This window comes from Phyllostomus hastatus, unplaced genomic scaffold (genome assembly GCF_019186645.2).
Source record: "Phyllostomus hastatus isolate PE091 unplaced genomic scaffold, TTU_PhHast_1.1 phas_contig_551, whole genome shotgun sequence".
NCBI classification, from domain to species: domain Eukaryota; kingdom Metazoa; phylum Chordata; class Mammalia; order Chiroptera; family Phyllostomidae; genus Phyllostomus; species Phyllostomus hastatus.
Genome location: NW_025333909.1, coordinates 6,891,236 through 6,905,038, shown reverse-complemented (window position 1 = coordinate 6,905,038; position 13,803 = coordinate 6,891,236). Strand labels below are relative to the sequence as shown.

The window sequence follows — 13,803 nt, the reverse complement described above, 5'->3', positions numbered from 1 at the left end:
AATTGAAAATTATCCTATAGGAATGAGAGAGACATGGTATGTGTGAAACTTTCATTATGGGACAAAGTAAAATGCTTCGTGTCTGACAGCAAACTGCTGCCTGATATTCATTAGAATCGGGGGACAGTTTCAGAACTGGTCTTTTTCTACAATATCAGCGCTGCACTCTGGACTCGTAAGTACAACATTTTCTTCTGGCACAAAAATCGTTTTAGAGAGTAACAAATGACGAAGAAGCAGGGGTCCCTTTTCTTTCTTTAGTGACATGATCCTTGAGCTGCTAGCCTCTCTTCGGTGGAGAGACAAAACAAAAACAAACAAACAAACAAAAAACCCAAAGCCTTCTCGATTCCGGCAGAAGAACGAGAAAAGCAGCTGAATCAAGTCGGCACTTCACTTGTTTCTCACGGTCACGCCAGAGGTAAGGTTCCTCCACCGGAAAGGGTACGACTGGCTTCACAGGAAGAGCACTGGACCGTAGAGATCCTGGAGGAGAACGCCACCATCGAGTTGTACAGGGGCTGCCAGAGCGTCGGCCCCAGTTAGCCCCGCCCCCTCCTTCCGGGAGCAGTAGCTAGGCAACCGCGGGTCGTCTGGGAAAGGGGAGGCCGGGTTGCTGCTGTACTGCCTCTGGTGGCGAACAACCAGTGATGCACGTACCTCTCAGTTTTTACCTTCCCCTCTCTCCACCCCTTTGCCCCCGCCCACTTCTCCGCCACTTGGACTCCTCCCTCTTCTTCTCTCTTTCCCTCTCCTTCCTCCTCCGCCTCCTCAGCTCTAGAGCTAGAATATCTATGGGTCGAAACGTGATGCGATGAATCCGAGAGAGACCGAAACTGGGACGAGGAGTGCGGCGGAAGCGGCGGGACTCCAGGGCATGGGGGCTTCACCACAATAGAATCAGCACCCCCATTCACCGCCGCTAGTCCTCCGGATCGTAGCCCCCAAATCCCCTTGGGAAAAGGATGGCGGCGGCACCTACCCAGATCGAAGCCGGTGAGTGGTTGTGTCCAGGGGCCAAGTGGATGGGGGCTTAGCGCGACGGATGTCAGTTTGTTTTCAAAAAGCTTCAATTTCTCTTCTTTGCCTCTCTCTCAACCTCTTTTTTTCGTCTTTCTCAGAGCTATATTACCTGATCGCTAGATTCTTGCAGTCCGGACCCTGCAACAAATCCGCTCAGGTGAGAGGCAGAAGGAGATCCTGGAGTCCTGGGGAATGATCCCAAAGGGGAAGTTGAGGCAGCGGGGTGCGCGGTTCCGCCGAAGGAATGGCCGGCCCTGACTAGCCCTACCGTCAGCGGCTGTGATCGTAGTGGGGAGGGAGGAATGGGTTGATGGCCCAAGCTGCTCCTCACATTCGTGTTTCCCTTTTGCTCAGGTTCTAGTACAGGAGCTCGAGGAGCATCAGGTACGGAGCCCCTTTGGGAAGAGGTGGGGAGGATTGTGGTGAGACTGGAGGGAGGGAGAGCAGATCAGGGGCGGAGGGTAGGGCCCGGTGGGAGGCTTGGATCTGGGCACTCATAGCTCTTGTCACAGGGGTGAACCTCCTTCTTCCCTCAAAAGGGGCGGATATTGCTGGGGTCTCGACTCGCCCCCTCTTTATGCCTGTGGGAGGCGGTTTTTCAAGATTTCCTTCCCTTCGGCCTGCCCCCCCCCCCCACTCGTCTAGCTCTGGGGCAACAAGCCACAGGGCCAGCAGAAATAAACACGCCAAATGGTCCAGGACCGGGACCCACGCTGGTTCGGGTTGACGGGGAGCCAAGGTTTGGCCTTTATCGTTTGCCCCCCCAACCCCTCCTTTCTTTTCTCCGGCCCCCAGCTGATTCCGCGCCGCTTAGACTGGGAGGGGAAGGAGCATCGAAGAAGCTTTGAGGATCTGGTGAGTAAACTTTTCATTTCAACTTACCCCAACTCTTTCTCTACTCCCTCCCCACCTTGTTCCCCCAGCCCGAAGCGCCCCCGCTCGACCCCTCAGCCTACAAGGCTCTTGAGCTCCTTGTAGAGCCGAGGAGAGACTGCCCCTTCCCCCTCCCGAGTCGGAGAAAGGGTACCTTGCCCTCCCCTTTGCCTCGCTTCTTTCCCCCCAAAAACTTTGAAGAATGTGAGCTGGTTATCAAACGTGCCGTATTGTGGATCGTAAATATGTTGCAAACATCGGGAAAGACCCATTGTAGGGGGAAAAGGGAGAGAAACCAGGGGGTTATCTTGGGGCACGTACCATGGACTGACGCTAGCCAATGGGAGCGTTGGTAACAGCCCGGAGTTCCGGATTAGTGGAAGAAAACTGGTTTCTGGTTGGTTCTGGCTTGAAATACGGGAACTAAGGCCAGGCTCACTCTTTTTGGGGGTGGGGGACGAGGGAGGGGGCTCTGGAGGGGAGTTGACGGACCCGGATTGACAAAAACGACAATCAAAAATAAGGACCATCGAGCGAATTCCAAAATTTCGAGTACCGAATAAAAGCGTAATCGTTGCATATCTCAGATTGTAGAGAATAGCTCATCAAATCATTATGAAATTTGTGCACATTTTTACTAAATAACAAGTATGGATTATGACCTTTTTAAAGAATTGATGAAACACGATTTTAGGTTCACAAGGAGACAACAATGGCCATAATCTATGATAGAATATACTTTAGTAAAGGACCAAAAGCATTAGATTGACCGTTGTTTCTCACAAATATAATTCATAGTGTGAATCTACTCTGTAGCATTGATACAAAAAAGTAATCCTTTTTATTTTGGGGAGACTGTTACATTGTATTGGCTACTGGCACAGTGAATTGGAAGGAAATTTAAAAAAGAAAGGGTGATGTTACTGAAATCTGAATTGAGTCATCTTTAAAGCAAAATCCAAATGTAGAAAAATCAGACAAAGTTTTAAAAAGTTGCAGGGGTATGGTAGACTCCAAATATAAATAAAACGATTTCAAATTTGTTAGCAATAAGACAGTATTTAAATTGCCTTGCTGTTCATTTCATATTTCTCTTTGTATTAAATTACAATCATGAAGCCACATTAATTATTACGAAATTTGCTATTTTTCTTATTTTTTTCAAATTACACAAAAGGGTATGATTGTGATAAGGATAAATTCCACTATCTGTACTATTAATGGTAAAGAATTTGCAGATGGACAAAAATTATTTTTGGAAAATCTGCATATACTATCAATTTATTTAATTAGTAGTCAGACTTTTTGTTGAACTTAAATAAGTCCTGCCAAAAAAGGTCAAAAACAACAGTGCCTACCTGGATATATTTTAACACTTCACGACTAAGGTGATTTTGAAGATACAGTTTTATATTGAGGTGTATTTACAATGATTTCATTTACTTGTGTCTTTTAAGCGGACTATTGTAAGTAAGTAGAAAAGGCTTAAAAGGAAAAAACCTGTTTAAACATTAACTTGACAGTGACACAAAGTCAATGAACACCAAAATAATTAAAAATACAATGTGCTAACCACCCACACACAAAGAAACGCAGCCTACTGCACTTCCTTTTCTTATATTGTAAAGGCATATTTTTAAGTAATTGTGATCAGTGTCCATTTTATGCTTTATGTTATCTTTACACTTACACATAAGCTTATCTGTATTTGAGTACTCATTGTTATTTTAATAGTAAGAAAAGATTCAATTGTATTTAAGCTGCTACGATTAGAGCTCTTTAGTTACTCCAGTTTTTCACTAATATCTTTGCAAAGTTAAATAGTCTTTCTGCTTTTTCCCTTTTTTTTCCTGAGTTCTTTTCCTGGGCTACATTCCTAATGTAGAGTTATCAGGTCAAAGGGTCTTATATATAAAAGAGACTTTTATAGCTCTTGTTATATATTGTAAGATTGCTTTCCAGAAGATTGTACTAATTTATAGTGTCACCATTAGGTACTTAGAGCAGATTTTTAAATATTATTTTTAACATCTTTTGGTAGCTTTCATTGGTGAAACTAGTCCCTGCTGTATTTAATTAGCTATTTTTTGCATTATTATTGAAGCTTAAACTTTAACCAGTTATTTTTAATTGTTAATCCACTTGTATATCCCTATATTTTCCTTGATTTTCACTTTCATGTTGTAATTCTTTATATTTCATATATTTACACAAAATTTCTTCTATTGTGTGAACATTATTTATAGTTTAGATAGTCTTGTCTTTCTTGTTTTTAATTTAATTTTTATATTGTATGCAGTTAGGTGTTTATTTTTCCACACTGGTGTCCAGTTTTTCTAGGGATATTACATTTTTGATAGCATGGTCTTCTTTGAAGTCAATTGTCTACTCTCTACCTATAGATTTCTTTGTAAGGGAAGAGAAGACAGGGCTGGGTGAGAATTTGAACAGAAGGAAAAGAAGTGTAACGGCTGAGAACTGACTGGGCAGTCTGTGTTAGATAGCTTCTAGATTCAGCCGTTTATTATACATTAACATTATTACGCATTTGACCTGACTTTGAGCGGCTTCATTGTGGAAGAGATGGACTTTTTTTCTTGGGGTAGCTGGCTTTTAAAGTTCTATTAGAACAATGGATTTACACAGTATGAACATTGACTTAGCTACATGCTTTGGATTAGAATTTAGGGCAAAGTATTAATAACTCGTATAATCTAATATGTTAAATTATATAACAACACTTCAAATTTAAGATGTACTGGGGTATAAAAAGTAATGAATACAAATGCATAAAGAAGAATTAAGGGCTATAAACAAAGAGATCAAAATACTACATTGGGGTTGCATATCCATGTCTACACAGTATGTTAGAAAAAACCCTGCCTTTTTGTCCTTATGTATATTTTCACTTAAATTGTATTGCTTAACTTGATTTATCCAGAAGAGTATGAAGATAATAAGTTGATTATTAGTATTCCTATTACATATTCTGGAAATTGTCCCTTTTTATTTCTTAAATCTGATTTAATGTTTTAATTAAAACTTGGAACATAAGGGAAGGTGCTTTTTTGTTAAAGGTACTGGCAGGCAAGTATTGACATATCCGGATCTGAAGTGCCTCTCAAAAATGTCTGTACATGAAATGCTTGTCAGTTTCTATTGAACTGTACGGTTTTTCAATATGGCATTCAAAAGAAAACATTCTAAATTAATTTTTACAATTCTAAGTAATGATACCAGGAGAACTTTGATGTGATGGTGATGGTGTGTGAAGTTTGATCTGGGCCCTTTTTCTTTTATCTGCCTGACTTATTTGCAACATAATAGAATTAGATTTGCTTCTTACAATTCATCTTGAGGTAACTAATTTAAATAATTACAGATGTCTTTTCATTTGTGGTGACCCTGTTGAATTGTTGGCTATTTTATTGCTTCCTCCATAGAGCTTTATTTGGAACAATGAACATTAGTAATGAGGGGGGCGTGTGTGCTTAAATGATCAGTTTTTGTAAATATACACATTTCCGATGTTGAAATGGTGACTCGGAAACTTTTTCAAGGGCAGTTTTAAGATTTTCCAATCATTTTAAGGGGACTCCTCATAATAGTGAACCAAAGGCATAATTATCTTTAGGTGTGGTATATATTTTTATATTTAATCAGAATTTTCATCCATAGAATTGAAAGGGCCAATTAATGTTTACATTATAAGTGACATAGATTGTACTACCTTCATTTTACATACAAAAGTCTTGGAGCAATTTTATACTGTTGGAAAAACTTATCAAGATTATATGTTCTCTATCTTTAAAAAGAATACATGTATGTATGATGATATGTCATTATAAAAACTTGCATCTGCATATAACATATTCAAGTTCAAGAGTGTTTTCACATCTAATTTGATTCTCACCAACTACTTTAAAACACTGCATTTGAATTCCAGGCATACCTGAATTTTTTTTTTCTTACCTTACCCAGCTCTTGTTCTCTAATTACTGGTAATAGCTTAAATTGTCTGTTAGAACAGTATCTTTGAGTGCTGGTAGCAGAGTTATTGCATCCCTCAGTGTGGAAGCAATTTAAGCATGTGTGATTTATTAACTGCTGTGTGGACACACAGCCATAGTTAGGAAGAACAGAATGCATCTTGGGAAACCAGCAAGCATGTGCTGCTCAAACCCAGGGTGGATATAATGCTAACTCATAGGTATTATGGCAGAGACCAATGAATGTCTGAAAACTAGTATTCCTCGCCACTGATTTGCTTGAGCCACGCGTTCAGTTTTGTCCTCTGTGTTATGTTGGCTTTCGCTGCTTGTCTGCATTCATCCTTGGCTTTTTTATTTTTACACTTGGGTTTTAACAACATACTGTGGATGCTTAAAATCCTTTTGGAGACTTATCATTAGTCGTAGGAAAGCTGGTATCGCAGTATAAATAAGACGGGATTAAGAAAGTGATGAGTCTCTGTGAGGGTGAATGTTCCCTTATAAAATTTTGTCCCGAAAGCACTTTTGCCAAATTTGAAATTAGTTTAGCTTGTGTGTTTTCTTCTTGTTTTATTGATGGTGATTACTGATTGATGAATAATTTTAGTAGGGAGAAAAATAGTAATTTTAAGGCAGTTTAGTGTCTGTGCCCTTGTTTGACATTTCTCACATAGCATTTTGTGAGGAGTATGAAAAAAAAAATCGTAAGATTTAGCCTGGAATATAGTTTTTACTTGCTGAGTGACCCTGGGAAAGTTACTTAACCTCTCAGGGACTCAGTTTCCTTACTTATAAAATAAAAAAACCAATACCTGTTTTACATGGTTTTGGTGTGAACCAAATGAGTCAAATATGAAAGAATGCATTTTGTTAAATGAAAGCGCTGTGCAAATGAATTGGTTACTACATTTTCAAAATAAAGCAGAGAGGCTGAATGGCTAACATGGAAATCTGGAGAACTATGACTCTGGAATTTATATATATTTTTAGCTAGGTAATTAATTACCATCTAATTTTCCTAACATTTTTATAAGTTGAGGGACATAAAAACATTCCATTAAAAATAGTATTTAAAAAATATGTGTCAGAATTGTACCCCAAATGAGTGTTTTGAGGTACATCTGTGTTACATAAGACATTATAATTAGATCAAGATATATTTAGCGTTAGTTGTATTTTTATGAATTACAGAAAAGTAATTAAGTATCGTGTGGGTGTAGTATTCACTATATTTTTTTAAGAAATAAGAGGTATGTCTATCCATTATCTTGTTGCAGGGGTTGTCAGCCCTTCTGATTGATCTCTTCTTATCCTGAACTTATTTTCTATGCATTGTTGATAATTAACTTCTTCTATTTTAAATTACGTTGTTGAAGTTTTTTTCATGCCCTTTAGTTTCAACCGTGGTGCTTTATGGCCCTCCATTATTATTTGCTCAGTTTTCTTAACTTTTAAGAAGCATTTCGTTATAGGTTTTGTAAATCTACTATCAGGTACTGAATTCTTTTGTCGACCTTTCTTTACTGAGAAATTTCTAGAATGTGGACTGGCCCCTTGGCTGTTCTCTTTTCTTTATCTTGATATTATCTCCTCTCAAAGTTGTAATACCTGTAGTGCTTTTTTTGAGGCAGTGTAACCTAGAGAATGCTTGAGCCTAGGCAGAGTTGCTCTGGTGGTCTCATTCCTGAAGATATCTTAAAACTAATGAAAAGAAATGCTTTGAAAAATGATTAACATTTTCAAAGGAAAGTGATAGGAAATCTCAGTGCTTTGTGTCCCACCCTGCTGACCAGTGGTAGCACTACAATAGAACGCCCTACCTGTTTCCTTTCTCTTTCTGCCCATTTCCCCCCTATCCTCCTTCAAATTCAGCAAATGTTAAAAATCAGCACTTATATTTTAAAGACATAATATCAGATTATTGTAGATATTTATATCTTACTGAAAAATATCAAGAAGAAAATATTACTGGATCTTAATGTTTTCTTCCAGTCTTGCTTTTTTGTACAAGTTTTTATTTATTTTTTTAATCCTCACCCAACAACGTGGTTAGAGAGAAAGGGTTGGGGGAGAGAGAGATGCAAGAGAGACATCTGTTGGTTGCCTCCTGAATGAGCCTAGACTGGGATCAAACCAGAAAATCAGGCACATGCCCTGACTAGAATCGAACCCGAACCTTTTTGTTGTATGGAATAATGCTCCAACCACCTGAACCACCCAGCCTTGGCTGTACAAGTATTTTTTTCTTCAAAATCAGATGATCATATCTCTAGAGTTTTATTGCCTTTTTTGTTTAGCTTAACATTGTGGAGGAACATCTTAAACATTGAGGAGATAGTACGTGCTAGTCACCATGCAGTGAGTGTACTGGGTGGGGATGCATTTTTCTGCCTGGAATGCTGTCTCTTCCCTGTCTTGTGATCTTTTACTTAGCCGTCAAGTGTGAAATTAGACACGAACTACCCCCTATTCGCAGGCACAAATTGGCACTGTGCTGCTTTTGCTTCCATAGCTCTCTGTGCTAACCTGTGGGTACTGTAGTTTTGATTTTTTTTCTGTTTGCTAGTTTGTTTCCACTACTGGGACTCTTGAGTTCCCTTAGCACAGCAGTATAATCTTCTTTCCATTGCATCTCTATACTTTATTTATTTTTTAAAAAATTTATTTATTTATTTTCAGAGAGAGGGGAAAAGGCTGAGAAAGAGAGGGAGAGAAACATCAATGTGTGGTTGCATCTCGTGCGCCCCCTACTGGGAACCTGGCAGGCAGTGCAACCCAGGCATGTTCCCAAGACTGGGAATGGTTTTACAGAATAATACAGAAGTTTGCATTATACTTTGGAACTTTGCTTTTAGAGAACTCTTAACTTCTGCAGATTTCAAAGTACTTGTTGTGTTACTTGTTGGCCATTATAGTCCAGGGAGAGAAGTGTGGTTAAATCAATGGCATTGGAATATTTGGGCTTTAATCAAAAAGTGGTTTATAAAATTAAGCCACAAATTTCATAGACTATTTTTTTTTTACTTGTTTCATTTGTTGTTCCCCTTTCTTATGCATCTATTGGTTGCTCCTTGTATATTCCTTGACCAGAGGTCGAACCTGCAACCTTGGCTTATGGGCATGACACTCTAACCAGCTGAGCTACTCAGCCAGGGCAGTGCATACTTTTAATATTATATTTCATATTATATTCTTACCTATTTCTAATATGGAAATTTTAATATTTTAAAAAAGTAATTACTGAGGGTAGTTAAAAAGATCACCTTAAAGAATTTCCAGCTTTAATTAAAGCAAATGGATTAAAGTTAATGTTAAGTATCACTTATAAATCCTGAAGTATGTTTTACAAGAAGCTATTATTGCAAGAACTGTGCTGATAGAGTTTGGAAACTCGGTAATGTTGTTTAATGGAGAAGTTAGCAGGTTCAAACTCAAAAGTGTTGTTATTGCCATTGTGTTTATAGAATCTATGTTCCTGTCTTTCTGTTTTATAATAAAATTTTTAGAGGAATGCACTTTTGAATGGGACCACGTAGAAACTGAGTAATTTTCTGTTGTATAGGGTGAAAATCAGAGTTGTAAGATTTATTTGATAGCTTATAATTATAATAGAAAAATTCAAGGGGGATAATTTAGGAGTAGAAAAGCCTTGTTTTTAGTTGCTTAATTAATGATCATGTGTTTTTAAATTATTACTAAGGAATTGTAAAAGTTTAAATAATTAACAGTAAATTGAACATCATTGTTTCTGGAAAATGAAGTAGCCAGGGCTTAAAATGTCAGTTTGATAAAATCCTCATAGATTTTTTTAATAAGAGGTAATTCTAAACATTTCTATTTGAGCACTCCCATTTTCTGGATTATATATTGCTAGATATATTGCTCTTTCTAGAGTAATTGTATTTTTGTAACATGAAAAACTTGAGATGGTGATGGCATAAAGAAAAGAAAATTTATAAAAAAAGGAAATGCCATTAAAGACATCAACTACCATGTAATGTAAACTCTTAATACAGAGTGGGGCAAAAGTAGGTTTAGAGTTTTGGGTATGGAAATAATACAATGGTTAATAAATAAATAATAGAGGAATAAACAATTTTGCATGCACACAACTGTAAACCTACTATTGTCCCACCCTGTATAGCAGTTACTTGATGAAAAAGTAATAATTGCTGATATTAGAAGCCAGTTTATCCAAGACACTGTTGGGTTGGGGGAAAGACATAAGCTATTATAGATGGTTTTTTTAAATTGTTGTTCAAGTACAGTTGTCTCTATTTTCCAGCATCCACTTTCCTCCACTCCACGCATTCCCCACCTCCCACGAATATTCAGTATTTTAAAGCTTTTTTCTTTGAGATACATCTATTTTAGGGATACTAACTGTGTTTGCATGTAGACATATTTAGGAAGTGCCCTAATGTAGAGGGAATGAATTACACAAACTGGGATTTTAGGATATCATTGTCTGTAAATTACAAGACATGGTTTTTATTTTTTATTTTATTTTTTAAAGATTTTATTTATTTTTAGAGAGAGGGGAAAGGAGGGAGAAAGAGAGGGAGAGAAACATCCATGTGTGGTTGCCTCTCACGCGCCCCCTACTGGGGGCCAGGCGCACAATGCAACCCAGACATAGGCTCTAGACTGGGAACCAACCAGTGACCCTTAGGTTAGCAGGCCCGTGCTCAGTCCACTGAGTCACACGGGGGCGGGGGGGGGGGGGCAAGATATGGATTTTAGATTCAATCATTAGCTGATTTGACTTTAATACTATCTGTATATTCCACTGATAGTTCTATGTACTTATTTGCTTGGAAAACAAAACTAGAGGTGTGAGGAATAAATAAAAGAATTTGCTTGATCCTTTGTCCCAATCCAGAAGCTAAACCTTGTAGATACAAATTTAAAATAATCAGGTGATATTATCATTCTTCTTGAGCATGACAGTTGCCCAGGTCCCAGTAATGCTGGTAGATTAAAATTGCTTTTTTTGCAGGGACTTACAATGATAATTGGCAGGAAATAATTTTTTAAAATCAAAATGCAATCAATTATTTAAAGAATTCTGAGTACATGTTGAATTGTAGATCTTCAGCCTGTTTCCTAAGAATGCATACCTTTTGTGACAGCGTGGATGGAACTGGAGACTATTATGCTAAGTGAAGTAAGCCAGGCAGTGAAAGACAAATACCATATGATCTCACTTATAAGTGGAATCTAATGAACAAAATAAACTAATGAGCAAAATAGAACCAGACGCATAGAATCACGGAATAGACTGACAGCTGTAAGAGGGGAGGGGGAAGGTGGGAACTGATTGAAAGAATGTGTGGGTTATTACTCAAAGAACATACATGAAGGATCCATGGATGTGGACAATGCTGTGGGGGTTGACTGTGGAGGTCAGGGTGGGCTGAGTGGAGGGAGAAATATTGGGATGACTGTAATAGCGTAAACAAAATATTAAAAAAAGAAAGCAAAAAGGCAACCTGATAGGAGAATGTAAGGATTTTCCTTCATGAATTCATATGCTATTGCTTGTAGGTAAACTTTACTTTGGTTTTTGTTCATTCATTGATTCAGTGAGCAAATATTTATTGATCATGCATAATCTCTTGCCTCATGGTGATCATTAGGGATGAGTTACAAAATTAGTTTTTGTGTTGTATGGTTCTTGACCTGGTTGTAATACTATTGATGTGTGTACTGTGTAATGGTAGACATGTATTTTTTATTTATATTTCTCTCTCACTCTCTCTTTCTCTCACTTAAAAGTTGGCATTGTAGCCAGAAGTAAATATCAAGATAAAAGTATAGATGTTTGTTTTATCTGAGGATTTTAAATATTCTACTTTTCTCTGTTTACTATTTTAGTAATTAGGTATTTATGAAACACATTATGGACTTGAATGTTAGCTTTGATAAAAAATGAAAAACTGCCCTAGCTGGTAAGGCTCAGTGGATTGAGCACCGGCCTGCGAACCAAAGGGTCGCCAGTACGAATCCCCATCAGGGCACATGCCTCGGTTGCAGGCCATGTCCCAGGTAGGGGGCGTGCAAGAGACAGCCACACATTGATGTTTCTCTACCTCACTTTCTCCCTCCCTTCCCCTCTGTCTAAAAATAAATAAATAAAAATCTTTTTTAAAAAAATGAAAGACGCCCTGGCTGGCGTAGCTCAGTGGATTGAGCACGGGCTGTGAACCAAAGTGTCGCAGGTTTGATTCCCAGTCAGGGTACATGCCTGGGTTGCAGCCCATGACCCCCAGCAACCGCACATTGATGTTTCTCTCTCTCTATCTCCCCCGCTTCCCTCTCTAAAAACAAATAAATAAAAAATGAAAGACAATTTTTCTTTATTGTCTCATCCTTATCTACTTTGTTAACCATCTTCAGAAATTTACTTAGGTGTTTTAAAAAACGTTGATGTTGCAATGAATTTTGAATATACAACTTAGACCACGGTATTTATAAAATCATTAATTGGATGCTGTTTTGGAAATTAGTTAGCTTTTTTAGGAAAAACACTTCTGCTTTATTAAGCGAGTGTGTCCTGTTAATTCTAAAGAGATTAAAGTAAGAGAGTCTGGTGCAAGTAATACTTGTTGCTTGCATTCTTATCATTTAAATAGAAACCAGATCCTCTGATATTCTTGATCAGTTCATTACTTCTGAATAAATCAAGTACTAGTAGACTTTACCCACCTTTGTACTTCTTTGATTTTAGGCATGCTCAATTTTGCTGCTTTGTAGTATTTATTTCATAAAATTAACAGCTAAACAAATTATTTAATCAAGGCATATAAAAGACAGTGCCATGTTCTTTTCAGTGCTATATTATTTAAATGTACTCAATTTTTGTAGCTGTTTCTTAAATTAGGTTGACATATTAAATATTCAAAATATTTTCTGATTTTGCATTTGAAAATTGTCCTTTGCTTCATGATGGAACAGTTTGGTAATGGAGTCGATTGATGCTTTTAAAACAAATCTTTTCCTGTGTTTTATTTATCCTTTTCAGGTGGCAGCCAATGCACACATCCCTCCAGACTACCTCCTTAAAATTTGTGAGCGGATTGGTCCCTTACTAGATAAGGAGATCCCGCAGAGTGTTCCTGGGGTACAGACGTTGCTAGGTGTTGGTCGGCAGTCTCTGTTACGGGATGCCAAAGGTAAGATTTTCCATTTTTTGAGGAAGGAGTGCAGAGCACCATATATTTAGGTTCAGTAAATGTGCCCATGCTTTTTATAAATACTAATTTTCCTCCAGCTTTTCTTATTTTGCCAATCTTGTTTTATTTTCGTACTGTGTAAGTAAGTTTTTAGAGGCTTAAAAGGAGCCCCTTTTTGTAAAACAATATCACAGAGGCAAAGGATATACAATCTTTGTAATCCTGTGGAATAGAGATCTCAAAAGATTGCTGCTCTGATTAGTACAGTTTCAATATTTTAATGTTCTTAGTCTTTGAGTCTTGATATCATCCAAATCCCATAGATTATTTTATGACAAATAAATGAGAATTGTGATATGTAAAAGTATAATTGAAAGTATTTAAAGGAAAATGTCAACCCATCAGTGACTATTGAAAAATAATTTCTCTCCTCCATTCTTTTTCAGTCTTTTACAGATTTTCCCAATTTTTTTACATGGAACCCCAATATGTAAAATAATATGAAATAGAATGTAATAAAAATAGAAATGTGAAAGTAGGTGTTCAGGATACCTCTTAGTGTAATAAATACTAACAACCAATTTATTTCTGTTCTGTTTTATTAGCATAATGTTTTTTGAAATCCTAATTCATAGCCCTGGCCGGGTAGTTCAGTTTATTGAAGTATTGTCCCATACACCAAAAGGTTGTGGGTTTGATTCCTGGTCAGGGTACATACCTAGGTTGTGGCTTCCATCCTT

At 37.6% G+C, this 13,803-nt stretch overlaps 1 protein-coding gene across 1 annotated transcript in view; it reads left to right on the top strand.

Annotated features, from left to right (window-relative positions):
- Positions 1 to 762: 762 nt before the first annotated feature.
- Positions 763 to 13,803, top strand: part of BRWD3 (bromodomain and WD repeat domain containing 3) — a 95,402-nt gene continuing 82,361 nt past the window's right edge. The window contains exons 1-5 of the mRNA XM_045847470.1: positions 763 to 996; positions 1,122 to 1,180; positions 1,378 to 1,407; positions 1,819 to 1,878; positions 12,913 to 13,063. Of these exons, the coding sequence (XP_045703426.1) occupies positions 966 to 996; positions 1,122 to 1,180; positions 1,378 to 1,407; positions 1,819 to 1,878; positions 12,913 to 13,063 (331 nt within the window). The 5' untranslated portion in view covers positions 763 to 965. The remainder of the gene's footprint in view (positions 997 to 1,121; positions 1,181 to 1,377; positions 1,408 to 1,818; positions 1,879 to 12,912; positions 13,064 to 13,803) is intronic.